General features: G+C 41.7%; 1 protein-coding gene across 1 annotated transcript in view; it reads left to right on the top strand.

The window, feature by feature from the left end:
* Positions 1-16617: 16617 nt before the first annotated feature.
* col16a1 (collagen, type XVI, alpha 1) overlaps positions 16618-24668 on the top strand; it is a 73665-nt gene continuing 65614 nt past the window's right edge. Inside the window, exons 1-2 of the mRNA XM_078267390.1 lie at positions 16618-16870; positions 22751-22861. Of these exons, the coding sequence (XP_078123516.1) occupies positions 22786-22861 (76 nt within the window). The 5' untranslated portion in view covers positions 16618-16870; positions 22751-22785. The remainder of the gene's footprint in view (positions 16871-22750; positions 22862-24668) is intronic.

The raw sequence follows: 24668 nt of genomic DNA on the forward strand, positions 1-24668 counted from the left end.
TCCCTCTTTTCCTCCCTCCCTCCCATAGCTGCTGGAGTATCCTTCCCCCCCCCCCGCACCCTTTTCTTCCCTTGCTCCTCAGATTGCGTTAAAGACGATAATTGACATTCTCAGACAAGATCAGTGCTGACCCCCCCCGCCTGCCTGTATATCTGCCTGCTCTCCGTAACCCATGAGGGGTCTTAATAAATGGCAGTTCACCCTCCCTCTCTTTCTCCGTTTCGCCACGTCCTCCTCCTCAGCCCCCACCCTATTTTAGCACCCCCCTCACCCCTCCCTCTGAGTAAAAAGCAAGGCACCTAAGGGTGAACAGGTTAATGTTCTGGCAGTTTGAGATACACTTCTGACATTTCAATTCGGCATCTGTTTTTATCGCAGCTGATTTAAGAAGTGCGGGGGTACATGAGGGGGTAATGGAGGGATGAAAGGAGGGATGGAGCGGTGGAGAAGGAGGAGGAGGGAGCCCATGGGATAGTGCAGCTACCCAGAGACTGTGGACTGTGTTTAAGGCGCAGCAGGGACTGGGGACCTGCAGTTGCAGATCAGTTAATAAATGGAAGCATATAGTCATGTCGCCCCCAAGTGGCAGGCAGCAGAACTCTTGGAGCAGGGACAAATTGTGACAAAATAACAGCATGTACTCTACAGGTACAGAGTGACGCAAACATGCTTGAAATAACTTTCTATTATGTGGGCAGAGCATAGCAATCCGTATTCTCCTAGTTCCAATCATGACCTTTGAAAGGAATAATAAAAACCTGCAAAGAGTTGATTAGACTGTTGGATGCAGAGGGATGATTACAGAATGAAGCAGGGAATGCCATGTGAGAAAAATAGCAAGTGGCAGAGCAAGAGGCCAGATGAGGACAAATGCAAAGCGGTGGTAGAAACACAGATGAGGATGAGATAGAGGGAAAAGCAGGGAATGTACACCAGAGAATAACAACAATAACACGCTTTTGGGAAAGTAAAGCAGCCAGAGAATCCGATAAAGAAATTAAAACAGAACTCTAGAGGTTTGACCAAGTGGAAAGAAAAGTATGAAGGGAAACAGCGAGAGAGGACAACCAGACATCCAATGAGCAGAAATGGATAGAGAGGGAGGGCGGGAGGGAGGGAGGGAAAAAGAGCCGGCAAATAAAAGAGACGGAGCAGATATGACAGAATAAGTGAATTAGGAGAAACTGGGCTGTAGATGAGCTGCGGGGGGTTGGAGGAAGGACAGACGGGTGATGGTCGGGAGGGTGGTTGGATGGTGGGATTGCTACACCACACTGTCATCCGGCACTTTCTTCTAAGTTTTATTTGATTTAAATTCAAAAAGCAGCGGACAATATCCGTGCCCCAGGTGTAATTACCGGCAGAACATCCGAGGCATTGTGAGCCTCGCCAGAGCCTAAACGCCCTCCTGCTCGCTTCCAGGTTAGCACTGATCTTGTTTGAGAATGTCAATTATCGTCTTAAACGACATCTGAGGAGCAAGGGGGGGGTAGTTTCAGAACCATGAAGAATGGTGGTGGAAATATTTGCCCAACGTCGCAGATTAAGAAAAAGAGGAGGAAGAGCATTAAAGATAAGGATACAGGCTACAATACAAATGGGTTCCTCTTCATTGTTTAATATCAGATAGAAGGCAAGAGAGCAAGGTATACTGTATTCCCTGTGCCACTTCACATAATGTCCCATCATCTTGACTTGTACCTATTGTGCCATACACGGCACACAGTAGGTGATTTGGAGCCAAGGTAGAGGGGGCAGCGATATTACGAATCCCACTATGGCCACGCCACGACCCGCCCTTCAATAGCATTTGTTGGCCAGGCGCCCATGATTACGCAAGGTAATATTCTTTATGCCTCTTTATTATCCTTCAGCAATAGACTTGTTTTGTATGTAGATAATCTGCAACTGTCTTCCACCACTCTGTTATTTTTTTGTCGAGTCATTTAGATTTTAGATTTTTGCCCGTCATCCTTTTTTTTATTATATATTTGTCCTCATTCTTTCATTAATTTCCATTAATTCACCTTCATTCTACCCATCATGGTTTACCATTCTTTCTTCCTTTCACTTCACTTTGCTACTGCCTTCAAGCGGTTTGAGTTCACACTGATTGCACTGTTTAGATTCACTGCTGCACATTCTGATAATTCTTCTTAACATATGCACTGATGATACATGCATGGCTGAATATTGTTTTGCCCTGTATATGGCTGGCTGCCAGTGAGGTTTTTCATAATGAAAACGTAATCGATAACCACATCTAATGAATGCTGTTTCATTTTACTTGAGCAACACGTTCTTTGAGAAGCATTCTGCTCCTAATGCAAATGGCGGTGAGGCATATGCATTACAAATTAGATGTGATCCTGGTGTAATGTATGTTTTTAGCCATCCATCTAAGTGTCCATTACTGAATCCATCCATCCAATCATCAATCCAGCCTTATATAAATTCATTCATCCACCTCTGTTTTCTTCCCTCACACCCTCTGCGTTCCCTTTGGTGGGTGCCAGTGGGATTGGTCCGCCCTTGATCTGCTCTCAGAACAAACAGCCTGGTAAACATCATGAAACATTTAGAGTAGGCAGAGCAGCCTTCTCTCTAATTTACACTGGCAACCCAGAGAGCACGAAAACAGCTGCTCCCAAAGCTCGCTCCTGCAGAGGGGCTTTAGTTAATGTGAGCACATACATACGTAGAGTATATGCTTTAAAGTGCTCATATTGTGCTTTTTGGCTTTTTCCCTTTACTTTATTGTGTTATATATCTTGTTTGTGCATGTTATAGGTTCAAAAAATAAAAAGCCCAAAGTCCACCCCAAAGGGAGTTACCAGCTCCCACAGAAAACACTGTTCACAAACTGCTCGAAAAAGCTCTGTGACAAACGTGCGTCATTTTGCGTCACTTTGTAACATATTATAATGTTCGCCTAGCTGCTAGTGTGGCAAGCCCTCAAACCAAGCTAATTAGAGCGGAGTCCCGAAGAGTTCAGATAGATGTATCGCAATGTCCAGGAGACTGCAGAATTAAAACGTTACGAATGAAAGACTAATTTATTAACATATAAATAACTTACCACTCTGAAACGTCTTGCTCCAGCAAAGCTGGTTCAGGTTCTTCTGCCTGTGTTTTGGGATCAGACTCGTGGGTTTGTTTTGGATCATACTAGCTTGCTTGTTAGGGCCCGCCCTACTCTGTTTCTGACTGGCTAGTAGTCCTGACCTAGGTACTGTGCATGTGCGACTCCCAACAAAGATGAAATAGAAGTGAGATGCCTCACTCAGTGGCTAAAACAGAGAGCTTAACACAGGGTGAAAAGAGGAGCTGCAGCAATGTGCAGTACAACAAATATATGGTGTTTTTAGAAAACGAAACCATGTAATGCTATTCTGGTACAACCTCTAAATACAATTATGAACCTGAAAATGAGCATACTATGAGGTCTTTTAAGGGGCTGTACTCGACATTTAGAACTAAATAATAAAACTTAATATAGCAGTATAGTGGAGTTATGGTACCCTGAGCAGAGAATCAAGTCACACTCCCTCTGTGTGTGCTATGATGTTCTTTGTTTTGATATCCGGTCCATGTTAGTGTATGTGAGTGCCTCGTGCGTTGGTATCAGACGCCGAGGTCCGTGACAAAGCGTCTGTATTTGACAAGTTAGGGAATGGTCTGTGAGAGCCATGTGGAGGCAATCCCAGACCACTTTTTTTACAGTATTTCGAGTACATACCCATCAACATTTCTGGAAATGTGTGCACAAAGATCGAGAATGTGTGTGTGTACATTTGTGTGAGTAATATGTAAGGGCATATAAGTGCTTTTCATACTACAAGTAGCCAGTACTAAATTTAGGGGTGTTTGCTTTGAGAAAATCACACTCTACACATATAAATTGGCATATCTAGGTAGATTAACATATTTGGCAAGTGTCTTGTTGGGAGGGAGGAAAACAAATGAATGGATTAGAATCACAACTCCCTCAGCTGGAGGTCTGAGTCAATGCCTTGTACAGAACAAAACCCTCTTCACTGATCCCTTCTAACTCTGGCACAGGAGACTGTCTTGTGCTCAACATTTATAGTTATTTGTAAAACTGGATTGCCTCAGTGGTTGGGTAAATGGAGCAAAGCTGCCTCGGGATCTCACCTACATGTAAACATCGCAACTCAAATTTTGTACCTCCCTCAAGCCCATAGTCATTTACGTCTTGTCAAAGTGTAATATCCCAATAAAACCATTCCCTGGCTTGGGTTGTAGAGTGTAATTCCAAATGTGTTGTCCCAAAACATTTTGTTGTTGTTTTCCCTCAGAATCAATAAGTTGATTACCTGGAAACACAAGTTTTCTAAAGGACAGATTTTGAGGCAGTGGACAGTTTCTCTTATTTTCCCTGTCTCTTCACTGTGAAATTTCTATTAAAATCAATGAATAATGAATTAAGGTGTGCAGTCTCTTACTCCCTTAATAAAATGTAGCAAGCGGAACTGCTTATTCAGTAATGTCACGCATAATTAGCAGTGCTGCCTAGACCACCTTCATGCAGTAATCTTTCGAGGCCTGACCTGCATTCTGTTTCTCTCTGTCTTCTCCCTTTCATCCTTCGCTCATCTCTCTCTACGTCGTCACAGATATTCCTCTCTATTTCTCCATCTCTCTCTCTCTCTCTCTCTCTGTGTCTATCTGTCTGTCTTCCCTTCTGTTTAGCTTGTTTGGATTTTGTTCTAAGATCATAAACCAAGAAAATCCCTTCAAGTGTGTGGCTCAAAGGACATACGCAATTCACGCGTGCGCGCACAAACACACAATTCTCAGATGGAAACAACAAACAAGCGTGAGTGGGTGAGCACTTGCAGTGATAATAGGCCCCCCATGCTGTGCAGACTCCCATGTGGTGTGGCAAATTATTTACTTTGTACATTTGTGAAAGTGTACATGTGAGGGCATGCATGCCATATCAAGGCCGTAAAATCTTTTTTCAAACCAAAACATTTGAGAATAGTTACAACGCCTTAGTGTATTAAAAACCAACTTGTGTATCAGTGGACTATTGCAGCGGTGCAGTGTGGGCTCCAGTGTAAGCCACAGCGAGGCAGCTACTTACACTACAATCAATACTACTAGGCCCTGTTAGGAGGGTATCGATCAGCTTAGGACTTGATGTGGAACAGTCTCTTTCTCTCTATATCGCTCTCTCGTTCTGTCTGTCTTTCTCTATTCGCCCTCTCTCTGTTTTCTGTTTCGCGCCATCATTGATGTTGGGCGATGATAGCGAGCATATCTTCTCTGCAGGGGTGAAGAGGTCAACGCTAAACCTTCTTAATGACCAGGACAATGTGAGGGAAGAAGTGGCCGCAGAGAAATAACAGGTCTTTATGTCAGACGTTTCTAACCTGAATGATCCTGTCTGAGCAAGCTACACGTGCTCTCTTCATACACTTCTGTTCACCGCAGACGCTGCGAATACTTCATGTTGAAAATATCACCTGTCGACCTCGCTGAGCTGCAAAGGGTTGGGCTGAGGCTGGCTTCCCCACAACGGGGTCTAGCTAATCTAAAGTAATTGTAAGTACCACTGATGCATATGAAAGAGCGAGAGAGGACATAACAGAGGGTACACACAGATATATTCCAAATGAAAGGCACTATCCTGCTGCTGCTGTTGCTGCTACTACTTGCCTACACATTGATGAAAGACAGAGACATTTAATCCACATTCTCCAATACTCACTGTGTTTCAACAAAATGAGGAGTGATGTACCAAGTGAAAAAAGTGTACAAATACATCTGTCTACATGGGTCGCATTACTCACATAACTACAACCCGTAGCATCTTTTTGGCTTCAAGCCTGTTTTGTTCCAACGAGTGTAGCTTGATTTTTTATTGAGCTGTGAGCACAGTCAAAACACTGGTGAGTACACAGATGTTCCATGAATGAACTCATAGAGTGTGGACTGCTACTGTTCTGCTGCTGATGTAATGTGTCATGTTTTTCATTTTTGGTTTCATTTTCTAAACCATCAAGGTTCTTGAGATGCAGTGAAAACCCAAGCTAAAAGACGCAGTCCTGTGGTTCGGGAGTGTCAGAAGGTCCATGTAGTAGGTTTAAGAAAAACTGGAGTGAGCACTATTGTCAAGTTGACATTAGCAATAGGATAATGGGTTAAAAGAAATGGTAAGGTCACCAGATTTTCCCTTTCTCCAAGGGCCAGTTATGGGATGGGGTACCTTATTATAGCACTGTACCACTGGAAGCCAAACTCCAGTCCTCCTTATTTATCCAACATGCAGAAGATGCATTGAGTTTGATATCAACGATCACATATGAGAAACTTTCTACATTAGAAACATTAGGAATATTATATCCTGAGAATTTAATTATGTATATGATTAGGTAAAGGGGCTATACTGATATATTTGTTTTTCCCCCCCCAAACATCTGCCCACTTTAACAAACTCTTAGAACCTAAGAGGTAGCATGATACCGCAGCTTCCCTGCCCTGCAGGCCCTCCTCAATACTTGTCAACTATTTGTCAGATCTAAAAAATAAGAATGACTTTTGTCCATTATTTACTTGTAAAATGAAACGAAAGGAGAGAAAACATAGCGTGATAGTCTGTCTAACCCACTTTCAAATCATGTCTGTTATGCTCTGACACACAGTAGTCTAACAGAAATGAAAAAGAGATGGCAACATAAGATATGGCAACACGCAGTTTGCTTTTCTGACAACAGCAATCAGCTAAATAAATGTTTGACAAGTAGCTACTTTGAAGCAAATTAGCCCACTTCTGAACACATTCTGAAAACACACAGGTCATTTACGTTACATGAAATAACGTCTATGTTTTACTGCCACGTTTCTATTCATTGCAGAAGACAGAGAACACTGATTGTGAGAGCCTGTGTAACATGGTGGCAAAAGAGAAATCTGGCGTTTTTCTTCTTAAAGACTTAGTGTAGTGCGTTGTTTGTATCAGCACTGATTATATTGTAACCTATGCACAGCACATTGTGTTTAGCTTTGTTTATACTGCAGTCATAGAATTACATGGACAAAATGTACAGTTTTCTGAAAGGAGGACAGCCGGTCCCCCCTCCTGTTTGTGTACCTATCACTTTTCAAGTCAAACTTTCGCAATGTGCAGTATCCATCATTAGGGTGGAGAAATTAGGTGAGCCTGCAGCCATTTGATACTTAGACCTGCTGATAACATGCTAGCAAGCTCCAGAACCAAACCTCTCTTCTAATGATCTCTCAAAATGTTAGAAGTTTTATTGTGTGCTGAAGCTAATTAGCCATGGATGTGGTGGATTGCTGTTGAGATAACGAGCTTGGAAGGGACAGCACGGGGCCACCGTCTGAGCCTCATATTAATGAGCCAACGCTTTCATTAAACCTGCCACCATCGGCTGTCAGATGCATCCTGAACTCCTGTTGTGCTTCGTTTACCTGGCGGACAGTTCGATTAGCCTAAAAGCCTCCGACTCAGGGCTGTTTTACATTTACACTGTCTGGGTTTTGGGGCTGTAGACCAGAATCAAACCTTTCAGAGATGTACAGTAAGTAATGATAGTTCTAACTCTATCCACCCACCTTGAGGATGACTCATTGCATACACTCTTCACTAGCAAATATAACTTTTTCGTAGGCATTCAAGAAGAGTTTTAGGTCCCTAAAGGATTAATGGAGCGATTATAACGGACACAGCACTGAGGTTACAGCTGAGATACACTGAAATGCTGATATTGCTCATATTGATTTGATTATAAACATTGTGGTTGAGTATGCGCAGCATGAAGCATGCTGATATTGATTCAGTCAGACACTTGCTGTGGTATGTGTTTTGAATGTGCTTTATGACCTGCTGTAATTAGCCACAGAGCCACTGGAGGACATGCAGATTCCTCTACATCTTCTTTATATTGCCTTGTAAAACTCTTCATGGTAATGCAGTTTTGCTTCTGCTATTAAAAGACAAGCCAGTGTGTGCTTTTGCATGCTCGGGTTATGTGTTTGGGACGTGAGCATGCACACTTTATCCATGATAAACTATCTAAGCTGATTAACAGAGAGGAAAGTCTTGGGCGATGCTAAATGGTAATATGTATTCCAGGTGTGTCTCTGTAATCTCTTAAAGTGCAGTTTTGCATTTGAAAGTAGATTGCATGCCCATGCAGCCCCTGGGCAATTAGGAGGCAAGTGTCAACAGTCGACCTTGGCCAAGTCTTAATGCTCCTTTGGCCGTCTCCAGCCCTTGAACTAAAGACATCACTTCCTAAGTCCTCGGAGACAGCCAAGTGAAGAGGGCTTTTTTATTTATTGTTTGCAGAGCTGCTTGGCTCCCTCGCGCATCGGCAGAAAGAAATAGATTAGTACTGATGGAAAGCAAAACACCTCAGAGGGAAGTTTGTTTGCCCCTGTGACAAGGCGCCAGCAGAGGTATTAATGATAATGATCCTGAAACTAAGTATTCTGTTTCTGTTGAATCAGACCCGGCCCCTCACATGCTGTCCAACAAGTGCTAGATGGGGAAACAATAACATAACAAAGGTTCAGTTCCAACAGAAATATTACAGTTACTGACAAAAAGCAATTTCTTATGAGCTCCTTTTTATATAAGCTAAACTTCCAATCAGCCTCAGCTGTACTTTCAGCTAGCAAATGTTAGCATGCTAAAATGCCAAACTATGATAGTAAACATGGTACACATTGACTAAATATATTCGTGTTGAATATGTTTTAGATTATATATGTGAGCCCCCACGTTTATCCTCTTAACTATACCTTAACATCATTCGCCATGATTTGTAATTGTTTTGTCCAACCAGTTAATGTTTTAACCGTCTGCCTCACAGTTCGACATTGCAAAGTCTGGGGCATTTGGGGCGGTTGAGTATGTCCAGTAAGTTCACGTCGCGTCCTCAGAAATTCTTGCTAATCATCATCAGGGCATTTGTCTCGCACAAAAAATCTACATACTATGCAGTTGGAATGCACGCAATTTTACGTCATACGTAGTTTGAATAGTACGTTTGTATGTCATTTCAAACAGAGCTATTGTCTTGTTTCAGGTTGACTGGCAAACTGATATAATAACTTTTTGATTCTGTGTGAATGTAGCCGTACCTTTAACTAAATTCTAATGCATTTTAATAGTTGTCCAATCACATTTTCAGTTGTGTCAGGAGGAAGATCGGTGTGTATTCTTGTGTGTTTTGGACAGCACTATGTTGACACAGTGTTGTACAGACTTAGGTAGAGGCTTGTTGCTTAGCGGCTGCTAGGTGAGGTCAGGTACAAATTTGAATGGGATAGCATAATGTGAACATCAGGAATGAAACAAATTACATAGACATATGTCCAGACACACATCCACACATATACATGTAAAAACAGGTATTCAGAAGTTGAGCATGAAATAGATACACATGTTGACTAAATGAAGGAAATGATAGGGGGCAAGCAGTATTTCTTATTTAGTTAGAAGGGAATAATCTGAACAAGAAGCTTGACCGTGTTTAATGTGGAAAATACATTTGGCTTGTTGTGAGTCTCATGTTCATTATGCAGCATGTTTGGAAAACTTGGCAGGAATAAAATCCTTCTCTTTGAAGAAGTCCTGGAAGCAGTGAGCTCCCATAAACTTCTGAATAACGTGGCCTGGTGAGGACCACGCATGCTTCCTGGCTCCAATGAGAGTAGTACACCAACTCTTTCCAGACTCCAATGGAAAAGTACTGCTGCAGCTACTGTAGCCCCCCCACACACACACAACTTTTTGGTCCCTCTCCTTTTTTTGTGTATGTCTGAATGCATTTCTCCCTACTCTCCCCCTCTTTCTTATTAGCCTGTGTAAGCATATTCGGCAAATCTTTCTTCTGGATGGAAAGACTGAGAGGAGGGAGAGGAAAGAAAATGATGTTGTTGGAATATGTGTCAGTTGGCCAAATAGGCTCCACATGCGTGTCTTCATGGCACAGGATGTGGCAGACATAATCTACTCCCTCTTTTTTTCAAGCCTCCCACCCCATCTCCCTTAGTAACTATCTTTTGCTCTTTTCTTTATGGATTCCATTCCTTCTCTTTGTTGTGCTCTATTTTGTGCATCCCCCCCTATGTCACGACAGGCAAATTAGACATTAGTAACGTATTACGGTGTCTCGCTCCCGTCTTAAATCCAAAGTGCACTCAGTGTGTGGCGATGCTGTAATTTAAGTTGCCGTTTTGCTGCAGCTGTGGGAGTCTGACTTTACTCCATGGCTTATGCAGCAATAATGCAGACCAGCAAACTGAGGAGCTCTACACACACACACACACACACACACACACACACACACACACACACACACACACACACACACACACACGCAAACTGTTTTATTCATGCTAGGCTGAAGCCTTGGTTGCATTATCAGCCAACAAGAGCCAGTGTTGGATATTAAGCCAATTTACTGGTACACACCAGTGTACTGAGGCTTTTAATGCCTATCAAAGCAGGAGTCCCTTGCTCTAATTCAGTGCTGTGTGCTTGTCTGTGTTTTGTGCGACTGCCCATCTATAAGCATACGTGGCTCTCTCTTTCCTCATTGACTGACTGATTTATATCGGCACTCATGCTTGAAATAGAATCCACTCCTCTGCCTGCCGTAAAGATGCAGGGACTCGCCAAGTGTATCTTCTCCTCTGCTGTGTGTGTGTGTGTGTGTGTGTGTCAGATTTTCAGCATTGTGTGTGTAAAGGTTCACTGACTGCAACTCTAAGGTGAATGCAAAAAAAAAGAACAAAGTACGCTTCTTTTTTTCTCGTTCTCCCTCTTTCTTTCCTCACCCACTCCAACTGAGCTAAACCTAACCAACACCCACCCACCCATCCCATCTTTTCCCCTTTTTCAATGCTCTCTTGCTCCCCCATCATCCCTCATCCTTTTACAGGAGCAAGGGAGCATGCAGTGGAAATAACAGAGCCAATAAAGACACTGCCAGAATCCATCCACTCCCTGTGCCTCACATAGTTGCTGAGGGAGAGAAAGAGTGGGGAGGCTGTTGGAGAGGAGACTAAGGGGGAGGAAAAGAGAGAAATGCCCGTCTCGAACATGTCTACAGCTTTGGATGAAGGAGGTGGTGGGGGAAAAGATGCAGGAGGCGTATGCTCATGACAAGATGAATGAGGGCGGATGGAGAAGGAGGGCAGGATAGAATGAAGATGGAGAGACTTGGATAGCGGGATGATAATTCTGGGAGGGAGCATTTGCACACACATTTGGACCCCCTCCCCTGATGCCTCTTCCTTAGCCAGGGGTAATTGTGTCAGTCCTGGAGTACCCCCTAGAGGGCTTCGCAACAGGTGCAATCCTTTCCAGTCCCACACCAATTGAGACTTTTATCTGTTATCAACAGAAAAGCTCAAGAGTCATCAGCTGTAATCAGACTGGATTGCCTGTCTCCCCGTTTTTTAATTATAGGAACTTAAGGGCGCTTATATTGAGAAGACCTACTTCATTTTTAAAAGTGGTGTCCAAATATGGAACAGGTGCATTCAAAAAGAAGGGCATAGCACAGCAGAGTTAAACAGAAGGTGATGCAAAAGTTAGAGTGCTGAAAGGATAAAGCTGGTCAGTGCGAGGTCCCGCATCTCGTAAATCATGGAACATTTTCAGACCACCATACGATGCCGGTTGACTAAGTCATTGATCCTCATTTTCAGAGACAGTCCCCCGCTGAGAGCTGGAACTCGGCCAAACCCACCAACCTCGCACAGGATGTGTGATTGTAATGCACCACAACATCTCACACACACACACACACACACACACACACACACACACACACACACACACACACACACACACACACACACACACACACACACACACACACACACACACACACACCAACCAAGCCTGTAACATTTGGACCAGTCTAACCAGGCCATAATCAGAAGCCTTATGTTCCCTGTCAATGTGATTAACAACAGCACAGACTGATTTGAGATGAGACCAATTTCGTCGCAAACCGCGCCTTCCCCAAGGCTCTGAATTTTTACGATGATATCTCAGTCTGCGATCCTTCACGGTAATCTTTTACTTTGTTTTATTGTTTTTTGTTTCTCTTTTTTTTTCTTTTTTTTTAACAATGAAGCATTTATGATCGTGTCTCTCAGGGTTGTCATCACAATTAAGTCCCACCAGGCGATGATATGAATGGCTCATATGCATGTGAACTGGAATATTTAACATCAATTCTCATTGAAAGTGTAGTCGCATGCCGCTGCGTGGCCTGATTTTTTTTTGTACGCAGATAGAAGCTGTGAAGAATTGGAAGAGAAGACAAATCTGTTACCCGTATGTAGCTCTCAGGAGGCCTCTGAAACAGCATCCTTTCATGTATAATACAGAGACCTTCAAAATAATTGCCTCTTTCTTGTCAATACTTTCTCTTTTTTTTCTTCCTCTCACACATGCACAAACACTGCACAGCACCTTTGAAGGAAAGGTCTCGTAATTATTATATGCAATTTTCTTCTGCATTGGCAAGTTTGGAACAGAACACTTTACAAGCAGGAAACTTTGGCAGGGATATGTATGTCTGCTTCTTAATCTGTGACATCAACGAGTGGATAAGCAGCAAAGATGAAGTGTCAGTACCTGAGAGTGTTTGTGTGTGAGAGGGGGACATAATTGTGCAATAGTTTTCTCTCACCATATCTTCATGGAGATGCATTTAAGGGGCATTTTCTTTTTTGGAGATGAAAAGGCGATGCATCTTCTCCTTTCATTCTACAGGATTGAACCTTTATTGTATAGAAGCAAAGAAAGACAGTTTAAATGTGAATCTTATATGAATACTATCAGAAAGCCCCATCAAGAGATCACATGATCAAACCCCCCCCCCACACACACACACACACACACACACACACACACACACACACACACACACACACCCCCACCCGTCAGGTGCCATCACTTGTATGGCGATAACTATACTATGTTCTTTCTTTGATCTCAGCCATGTTGTGTGCATCCTGTAAGTGAATCTCCTTATTTAATATTTGATTTTTTTTTTTTATTGCACACAATTTCTGTTGAGACGTTTGATTTGATGTTAATAATGTACAGTATGTATCTCTTTGCAGAGCTTAAACCACCCCCAAACAGATTTAAAAATAAGTCTACCGAGAGATGAAAAGAAAAGAAAACTGCATTTGTTGAAGCATGTATGGGTCTCTCAAACACACTCCTTGTTATGATTAGGGCTGTCAAAATAACGCGTTAATTTCGATTAATTAATCTGAGAAAAAATAACGCGTTAAAAAAATTAACGCAGATTAATCCATTCCATATCGACGTTTGCATACAGACGAAAATCTGGCGCCACTGATATGTCTGCGCTTCTCTCTGATGCTCTGAAACAGACGATACAGGAAACGCAAACACCGCTGCACGTGACGCTAGTTAACACAATACTCAACAGCAGCTAACGTTAGCCTACCGCTAGCTAGTTAACACTATACTCAACAGCAGCTAACGTTAGCCTACCGCTAGCTAGTAGCTGGATTAAACACGGTTAAAATGCTGACAGCTAACGCTAAACGATGTAAAGTGTGACTGTGTTTTACTGTAGAGGATTCAACACCGGTATGTAACAATCTGCAGCTGCCGTCGGAGAAACAACCCAGCCGGTGCGTTCAATGAAACTGGTAAACTACAGCGTCGTGGTGCATTTGAAGTTATTGTAAATGTCCCTTTCCTATCTGGTTGTTGTTTTTGTCGTTCAACAGCAATTTACTAGTGAAATAAGTTATTGTTATTGTTATACATTATTTTTAAATCATTTAATTTTGACCATATGGCCTTAGCAATAAACAAGCCGTTCTTTAATGTCACCAACTGTTGTTTAGTACCCTTTTTTTTTTTTTTTCTTTTTTTACTTTCTTAAAAAGTATCGGTTCAGGCACCGTTAATTATGTATGCGATTAATTTTGATGAATCTAATCACAGAGTATGTAATTAATTAGATTAAATTTTTTTAATTGATTGACAGCCCTAGTTATTACACATTCATGCTACATAACCGCTAGCCATTAGATTTAGCATCTTACAATAACCTAACTGTGACATTTAAATACCACTGGATTTTTAGCATTTCAATGTTTTACTATGAAAACCATAGTTTTACATTCAAGTGGATCAAGTTTTCCAGTAGCTAATTTCAAGTTGTAAACTTTCACAAAACATTTGAGGGTTTACAAATACAGACAGAAAATCCAATTGGCAAACATTCAAACAACACTAAGAGTCTACAGCCATGCTGGAAGGTTGTACTTGGCTGTAGATGTTGAGATATTTCACCAGATAAGTGAAAACTATAATCAGAAGAAAAGTCAGGGGATAGCCAAAATCCTTAGGCGTTCTCCTCTGGGCACCAAGAATGTCTGTACACATTTCTGAAAAAGGAAAACTATATTCCATTTTAAAAACTCAGGTTTCAAATTGGATGGAAATGGACTGATGAAATTCAGCATGAAAAATTCAAACAAACATCTTGTTTGCCAAGAATAAGCAATTGATCCCTGTCTTATTAGGTTACTTTCTGTCAGCCATATTATCTAAGAAAGAGACCTTCACATGAGCGCTTGGTAATCCCAGACACTGTTCTGTCAGAAATTGTGAACCAGAAAAAAATAAATATTTTTTTTTATTTGCACTTGACATGGAAATGACTACTGGAAATTTCAAAGAGCGGAACTTCAAACGACACACATTTAGACTGATGGGTTTTTAAAGGTTTAAAGGTTTAAGGTTTAAAGCGTAACTCTCGCCAAAATGCAACCTAGGGTCTTTTTGTGAATGTAACCGAGTCAAACTTTCGTTTAAAAGCATATTTAGGACGGAATCGGCACTTTTAATATTTACCGTATTCTCGTTTTTCGGTCAAATGGCCTTTTGAATGGGAGTCCTAGGGGCACTTTTATGCTAGCCTCAAAATAGCTATTTTTAAAACACTAAGAAGGCTCGACACAACATGAAACTTTGCTCGAAGTATCGCCAGGGGCTCTACACCTCAACAAAAGCGTTGAGAACATTGTTTGTGTACACAGAGTTTACTAAAAAGAAAGGTTTTGAGCAACTCACGTTAGCAGTTGTTGTTTACACTATCCGCCATTTTCCCAGTGAAAAATAGGCGATCTCCGAATGCGAATGAACCGACTCCATAGGAGGAAATGTCATTCTTATATGAGGCTCCTTTTTCAACTACAAGGTCAATATTGTGTTTCACTAACGACAAAACAACAAATTATCCGTGCATTTATATGGAACTAAGCTTTTGGACCTTTCCATCTTTACTCCCCTTGACTCGGGTACATTCACAAAAAGACCCTAGGTTGCATTTTGGTGAGGGTTACGCTTTAAATTGCGACATTAAGTGCTCAGCAATGGGTTAATTTGAGAACTATGGAGGATATATTTATTCATACAAAACAAGGTGTTCAGTTTAAAAAAAAAAAAATGATCACAGCCTATCTTTGCTTCCATATAATTGTGCCTCTAGCACATATGAAGACAAGTGCACACATACACACTTGTCCCACAGACAGTCGCCAAATGACTTAGTTTCCACCAATGTTGTTAGCTCAAAATGGTCACATCCGGGTGAACATGTAGTTCAAAGGTTGCAGCATTGCTACACAGCTGCAAAAGTCATTGTTCCTCTCATAAACTAGTCAAAGAGGCTTTTCTGGAATTCATCAAGTTGTTGATCCTCCTCTCTCATTATGCTGCTTGAACTTTTTTTCTCTTTCTGAGCTAGAGGTTAAAACTGTGAATGAGAATGTGTGTGAAAGGTAATGGCTTTGTGGAGAAGTTGACCTCTGAACAGAGGACAGAAATAAATATCTTGACGATATGAGCACTCCTTAGTACCTATTCAGCCACAGCAGAGGGGGAGGCACACATAAATCAAATGCCGAAGTGATATTTATTTGCCTCCTCAACTATTTACTTACTGACAATAAAGGTGGAATTGATGCGGCTATTAAGACGAGTGTTTCGGAAATGGTCAGGGGCTGCAAATGAGGCCACTTTATGGATCGGATGCAATAAAATCCAGTGATAAAACAATATGGAAGATGTGGACCTGGCCGTCAATCAAAGGTAAGTATGATAAGCAAGTTCATTAATTGTAATGGAAGAAATTCTTCTCAATAATGCGCCAGCCGTGCTGCCATTATCCATATTTCTTGTCCTAATTCAGTGCTTTAACCCAGACAGAATAGAAGTTTCCCATACCCTCCATTAAGCCATGAACTCAAACAGTGAGAGGTGAGGGAGGGTGAGGAGGTGAGGGGGGTAAAGAGAGGATAGGGGCCTGGAAGAGAGATTAGAGAGATGCCCTAGGCTCATTTTCAAGTACTGTGGACAAGGTAATGTCACCACACGTTCAACTAAGGGGTCTCCCCCCAAAGAGAGGAGGGGAGAAACAAAGGGGGGTACAAGAAGAGAGATGGTCAGGGGGAAGAGAGACTGAGAGGAAAAAAGTAAGGAGGAACGGAGAAAGCCACATACTGAAAGCAAAGGGGGGAGTAGAAGAGGGAGAGAGACTTGGGATTTGGATTGTGCAGCAGCGGTGGGGAGAGGGGAGGGGAAAAGTTGGACACGGACAATCTTGCAGCAACTTTTTTTCTTCTTTCCTTTCTCCGTGGAAGAAGCCTCAAGAAAAGAAAGACAACGGGACAAAAGACGCTCTGGATTACATTTAAATTGCATTTGCATCGCCCCTCAAGAGTTCCCTGGATACAATCACGCATTTATTTCCGGATTAATGTGGTCGCAAATCTGTGGATTTATCAGTAGTTGAAGGTATGGCTTTTGTGGACTTTTATAGACGTGTTAGCGATGCTTGAAATGTGTAAAAGCGATGTAAGTTTTAAAGAAACGTCGCAGTAAAGGTAGTGGAACTTTATGCTGAAACTTTTGCAGTAGGCTGTAGGTTCGTAGGCTATTGCAACAGGCATAATACAGTAGGCTACGTCACATGGGGATATTATAAGCGTATTATACAGCAGATAACAAATAAATATCACTGTAATCACTATAGAGCACCATAGTGCGTATCCTATGGGATTATCATAGTAATGCTTAAGAAAAGTTTCATAATTTTAGGAGATAAAATGTCTTAACATGTAAGCATGATAAACATACTTTCTCCCAGTGGGGATCATTAAAGTTATATGTGCTGGGTAGTCCTGGCACATTTTTGTACTTCTTTATTGGATCTTGCGAGAAACATTTGGTAGGCCTATAGCTGCTTGCACAAGTGATGCTGATTTTCCCTTCATACTTAAAGCCAGGCCTTACTACCACACATCATGGGCTGAGCTGTTACTGTAAATCTTTGTGGCTTACATCCAACCCCTGTGGCACGGAAAAGCCTCTCAGCAGCGCCGTGTTTGGATCTGCAACATGCATATCATTCAGGCCAAGTAATGTCTGAGCCTATTATTGCACTGATTTGAGATCAGTGTCCAACATCTAACTTCTTGTATCTATACCTGGGGGGGAAAAAAGGAAAAGTGCTGAGGAGGAAGCTTGAATGCCACAGTCACATCTGTTTTCCTCATTACTCAGCCATCCCCTGTTTGCTGGCTTTTGCATCCTGTCTGCTAACCCATCTTGAAAGTTTTCTGTGGTTCCTTCCCTGCCACATGTGGAACAGCTCATTGTTGCCTGTTGCAACTTGAGAAAAAATATGATTTATTTCTCTGATGAGAGGTGTCAATCTCTCCACTGTTACCTCTTCACCGTCAGTAAACAACAGATATCTTTTTGTTGAAGAGGTCGTTTCAACAAAGATATTAAGATAATCTAAAACGCTTAAAAAACCCTAATTTGCTGCAGTATCTCCTGGGGCACCCCCCCTCCCCCTTCAGTAATAGGTACTACTCCCTCTTCAGACCCTGGGGAATTTAGCCCTGTAAACATAACAAATTGATGTCCTTGAATTAAACTGCACATTAAGTGTTGCTCACTTAACCTGCTGCAGGCTGAACATGCAGTGTTTAGCTGTGGGCAATGCAGGATCTGTTTCATGTACTGCTTCTAATTCTAGCCTGTACTGTATGCCTACAGATCATTTTATCATCCACTTGACTCTTTGCTTATTCCGTACAGCAGTGAAGTGAACATTAAGCTATCAGAAATGGTCAGCCTTTAGCAGGTCATCTGAAGTCTGACTCAACCATGCATAGAATGGGCTTGAGGCCAACAAGTTCACGCCATCTGAGTAGGCATCACTTTACATCATTACTTCTGTAAGTGGACCAAAATTGTCCATGGCAGTGGAACTTTGAGGCAACCATGAGCAGAGGGAGGGTTGTATGTATTAAAAACTCCCTCCTTTTGTTCGCAATCTGCAACTGTGCTGGCTTGTTTCTCATTCACAACTATTCAAGGCCCTGAACACAGCCCAGTATTTAAGACTAGTAAAAACTTGCCACAGTTTCCTTTGAATGTTTTACAGCTTTGGATATTGTCTTCGCTAGTTTGAGAGTTTCTATTGCTCCCGGTCAGTGGATATCTGGAGTGTCTATCGACGCCTCAGGGCATCTTTAATTACTTTTATTCCCTCAGAGTTCCCCGTTGTAACAGGCCTGCAATGCACTCTCAGGTTTGGCCCGAAGCACATCCTAAGTTCCAAGAGCTATGAGTGTACGTGGACATGTTGTTCTGTTCATGATGACATCAGAATCACATTAAAGAGAAGCTTCTGACTGTCAGAAATGCTCTGATACTTCCTATCTGGCAAAAAGATCTCGTGGTGTGTCTGAAAAGATAACAGCATATTGACTGTTGTCAACATCCACCACTCACTTTGGTCCAGACAGAAATATCTCTTGATGGATTGGCAGAAAATTTGGCACAGACAAGCATGGCTGCCAGAGGACAAGTCTACTGGCTGAAGTGATGCTCTGACATCATCACTATCACCTCCATGAGGTTCACATTAATGGTTTTGAGTAGGCCTGCACGATTCGGGGAAAAATATGAATCACGATTTTTTTGCTTAGAATTGATATCACGATTCTCTGCCACGATTTTTTTCTCACAAAGTGTAATGTTTATTGCACACATGAACCATGACAAAACAAAACAAATTGGCAGTACCAAACATTTTTTTGGCACCTATAGCACATTGCGCATCACCACAAGCCTGTAAACACAGAGGCTTCAATGAAGAGAGAGAAGGGAGAGCATTGCAGCACTTGGGAGCGCTTTAAAACCTTTTTTTATACAGTCTATGTTTAAAACTCACGGAAGAAAGTAGTAGCGTTTGTGATGCAGTGGGCTCGTAAAATTAAATGAGAATCAAAGTCATAAAAAAAAAAAGTTATTTAAAAATTTAATCGTGAACAGGGTGAATCGAGATTGCGATTTTATAACGATTAATCGTGCAGGCCTAGTTTTGAGTGAAATGTCTTAACAACTGTGGATTGCAATTAAATTTGTAACAAACATTAATATTAAAAATAATTAATATGCCTACCAGAAAGAAACAGTTCACACCAAATTCAAAAATACATATTTTTCCTCTTGCCTGTATAGGGCTATTATTTAGTCTAGATTGTTTTGGTGTGAGTCGCCCAGTTTTGAATATATTGGCTGTAGAGATGTGTGCCTTCTGTCGAATATAATGGAACTAGATGGCACCCGGCTTGTAGTGCTCAAAGTGCCAAAAAACACATTTGAAAAACTCAACAGCAAAGTCTATTTCCAGAAATCATGAATCGGTTACTCACAATAATCCACAGACCTGGATGTGAGCAGTTTCATTTGGGAACTATTTTCTTTTCTTTATTGTTTTTCAAATGTATTTTTGTGGCACTTTGAGCACCACAAGCCAAGTGCCTTCTAGTTATAGTGATCTACATGATGTAACAATGGCCTGTATCATTGTGTTTTAGCCTATATTTCATAAATATCTTTCTATATGTCTGTCTGAAACAATTCTTGTTCTGGCTTTGTGACCATATCCTTGTATTTCTGCCCCTTTTGTCTTCTGTGGCACACATGCTGTACTGTATATGAACTTTTTTTTATGTCATTGTATGCATTCATTCATCTATGAGTCCACTTTTTATGCAGGTTTATGGCTGCATTCCAGTCAACATTTAGTGGACTATACATGTTCTCTGCTGGGAGAGGACTTAACCTGGAGAATTTATTCAGGGTCATGACCCCACAGTCCGATCAGGAGGATGTTTTCACTGCCTGGCACCCAAACCACTCTGGACTGTGTGTGTTTGTATTTGTGAGCAGGGTAGATTGGAAATAGATAATCTGTGAGCGAACTGTACATCAATCTTCTTGCTACAGAATGCTGGAAGAGACAGCTGGAAAGGTACTGAACCCTCAAATGTTACATGGCCGACACATTTATGCTGGGTTCTCCCATTTAAACAGATGGAAAGGAGTCTAAATAGTGGGCAACGGTTTCACTGTTATTTAATCATCCGTGACTCGGTGGCTAATAAGCAATTCTCTTGTCAGGCCATAGAGAGGACATGTTTCATTTAACTCTGTCAGTGTGTGTTCCTCTAAACAGGCTTGTGTTGGGGCTGTTGTTCCATCTGTAAGCAGTGGCAATGATGATGAAATGTGTGACAACCAAAATTGCTAAGCATTGAGCGCAAATTACCTCCATTGTTATATAGGACAATATCAGTTTCTGTCCATGTATTCAAGCCATACAAGTACTGGAACTGGGAGCTGTACTGAAAATAGAAAATATTCATTAGGTCTGGACCTAGAACCTAAATGACCCCTAGAACTACTGAGCTGGTCTGTACCTTCCATGGAGACACATCGTTGTCGTAAAAATACTGTCCAAGCTGAAATGATGAGCGTTGTGATGTGATTGTTAACGTTGGTCACCACTTCTGTCTGCCAGCGCATGTCTTCAGGCTTTTAGTGCTGGAAGACTTTCAAATCTGTCATTGTTTTCCTTCCTGTATTAGCTTCGTACTCAGTGACCCAATCACTCGTGGGCCTGCTTACCGGGCTCATAGCCAGCCCAGCGGCCAGGCCCAGTGGCCTGACCCCATACTGGCTTTATCTGCTGTAGCCAGCTGGGTGGCCCGTGAAGCTGCAGATGGAGTGCAGAGAAAGAAAGAGAAACAACCATAGCAACACATATAGGGAGCCTATTAAATTGTTTTGGATTATGGCCAGATAATAATAGCAATGAGCTGTAACTTTTCCCTCAGCCTGTGTTCTCTGGACTGTGATGTATTATGTACTGTGTGAACTTTCTTATTATTGTGATCATGTGGCATGAAGCCTATAATAATAGCTTCAGCTTTAGAGTGCTCAAACTCAGCCGTCTAAGGCTTTGATTAACCTTCCACCCATCCAACTGCAGGGGAAAACTTTGTTTTAATCTATTCTTCTTGCTGTTTAGCTCGCAGCTAATTTTACATAAAAAGTGTCCATGTTGTCAACAGTTGTGCACACGGATAAATTGTGCCACAGCAAGATTATACAGTGTCTTGCAAATATCTTGTTCTTTTCATAAAATGGTAACCCTGGCCTTTTTAAAATGGAAGAAAACAAAAAGCACCCAAAATTGAATGCATAATTCACAATGCAAAGCGTGTCAAGCTGTCCTTATTATTTCAGAACATAATTTGAAACATCATAGTCCACCACATTGTCTGTTAGCAGCAAGGTGCAGGAAGTCAGGTCAGGCTAGATGGTATTCACACAGTGTCCTCAGCTGGGCAGGTACGCCACATTGTGTACCCCCAGGGAAGCGTGGGGGTCATTTCTCCTGGCAGACGGGACAGGTGTGTGTACAGAGACAGTCTGCTCGCCTGCCTGCCTTGAGGGCCCTGCTGTACCTGTAAACACTGCAGAGTTATGGGGTCCTCACACATGCCGAGGGCAAATCCAGGTCAGCTGGGATGTGTTTATGTGAGTCAGAGTGGGCGGTGTTAGTGCGTTTGTGTGCATGCATTCTTGTGTGCATTTATAAAAAAAAAAGGGGTTGCAATAAGGGAATAGGACTGTGGAGACTCTGAATATAATGAGTATTTAGACGTGGCAAGTATTTTAATCTGTTCAGGAGTGTGTGTGTTTGCTTGTTGTTGGGCCACGTGGAAGCATCTGGTGCAACACAACCATGGCTCCAGTGGAATAGACTCCAGATGTGTTTGTGTGTTTTGGCCCCTGTGTGTTTGACTCAGGACCAACCAGCCTGCATGTAAATCATTTGACTTCTATGTGTGCATTTTGTTTAGTTGTCTTGGTATTTGTGTGCAGCAGCATGTGCACATTCTTTTTTTCTTTTAGAATTCTTTCCTAGATACGGTCACGTGAATGTGTGCACTTATGTGCACTCTCACAGACATTTTTGTGTGTGTGTGTGTGTGTGTGTAGCAGCTGTCCAGTCAAAGGCCAACCAGATGGACAGGATAATGACTATGATCAGACTTTATAGAGTTACACTCCCTAATGAAGCACATTCTGGTTAATTCATATGCCACTAACAAAGCCCGCATCATACCACATAATTAACACATCAACTGTGACTGACTCATAAATATACATCAACGTCTATTTAGGAGTCAAGCATAATGTGCAGCTGTCGGCAGAGTGACCAGACTGGGTGTCATTCTGACAGAATGTAGGAAGGATTTGACTTTTTTGACTTTCTCTTTTTCTGTTTGTTTGTTCATCCATCAGCTGGTGACGTGAGGTGTTTTCAGTAGAGTGAAACCATGTGGCTCCTCTGTTCCTCTCTGACTCTGTTGGCCCTCAGCTTTGGATCTTGTGACACGCTGACATCAGAGCAAGGTGAGTTTCCTCTACTCTGCTGGAATTTTTTTGAAAAAAAAAGAAAATGTAAACTCTAGTAATCGTTATGCATTGGTACAAAAAAAGAAGTGATATTCTAAAACAAAAAGAAAGTGTTACAAATGGCTAAAGCTAACCTGGGCTCGTATGACAAACACATAGCTAGCCATTAATCCCCCTTTCTCCTTTTACCTGTGTGTTGCCTTTACCATGAGAATGAGACCAAACTTGCCTGGATGAGTATATGTCTTCCCAACTTCTACAGGGATTTGTGCTGTGTTAAACTGACTCACCCAGACACTGCATGCGTTCGTATCTGAAGCCAGGCCTACTGCCGTTCACTGCTACGCCTCCTCTCCTTTGTTGGCGTCCTTGCCAGGCCAGCCCCGCTTTTTCCCTAGTTGTTATAGTTCAGGTTTAAAAGTTGTATTTACAAAAGTTTGTAGAAAAACAAGAATAGTCTTTCAGCGTCTTTGTCTTCTTAGTCTTTTCTGTGTAGAAACATCTGGTGTGCAAACAATCACCTCAATCAATCCCCTCCAAACACCTGCAAATCTAGGTTATCAGCGACACACACACACACACACACACACACACACACACACACCCACCCTCATGTCGTGTCCGCGTTTACCCTATCAGCTAACTAACTATGCCCTCTTCTCTAAAGACACTAAACTGGAATCAAAACTGATATAAAGAAAAAGAGAAAGAAAATGTCTTGCTTTATAACATAAATAATAGTTCGGCATGTGCTTATTTGCTTTCTTGCTGAGAGATAGATGAGAAGATGGATACCACTCTCATATCTGTCCTTCAACTATAACCCAGATATTTCACCAGACGCTTCTGTGCTGCGTTCCGGGTGCACCGCGGTTTTGTTCCATCCTCGTGCAAATAAATAATACGACATAAAACAACACATAAAACCAGTGCTTGTTATATTTAAACCTTTTGGACGGATTAAACAAACGAGATGTAACAGGTTACTTAGTGAGCTGCTGGTAGGCCGATTTTGTTACCTTCAAATGGAACTGGGCCAGCTTACCTCTATTTCAGGTTTTATGCTAAGCTAACAAGCAGCTAGCTTTACTTTTATATTTACTGTACACATATGAGAGCAGTATCAATCTTCTCATGTAACTCACAGCAACAAAAAGAAAGATGTTGAACAAAACAAGATTTTAAAATTGGACATTTATTCCAAATTGGATGTACAACATAAAAGCATTGCATTACATTTATAGTCACTGTGGAGCTCTTTATATTAAACTGCCTACAACTGAAGCTGTGATACAAATGTTAAATGGTAAAGGCCACAAAAAATACGTATTGCTCTCAACTAACTGCTTCTCAGAACAGTCCTTGTATCTTCATTTAAATGCTAAAAAGACAAAGTCACAAAACCATTCTAACAGTTATAACTGAGACACATTTTCTATCTGGTGTTGTATGCTTGACGAACTTGACACGCTTTGGAACCCATCTGAGTTTGATGGCACTGTGTGTATGTGCCCTGTGTGTGTGATGGGGCCCAAGGCTAAAAAAAAAACAAAAAACGGACTGTAATTACAGCTTATGTGTGTTTCATGCTGGTGGCTGTTGGTGGCAGAGTGGTTAGGCTGTGGCAAGGAGTGTGTGTTTACCATGTGCGGTTGTGTTCCTCTTCATGAGCCATCAATCATACTGAGTTTCTGTGTATTTGTATAGGAGAAACATTTGTTTTTAATATTTTTAATATCTGTATGTGTACATATATAAACTTGTGAGCATGTTGTGTGTTCAATTGTCTGTTGGTGTGTTAGAG

The sequence above is a fragment of the Sander vitreus genome, chromosome 14 (assembly GCF_031162955.1).
Source record: "Sander vitreus isolate 19-12246 chromosome 14, sanVit1, whole genome shotgun sequence".
Taxonomy (NCBI): Eukaryota; Metazoa; Chordata; class Actinopteri; order Perciformes; family Percidae; genus Sander; species Sander vitreus.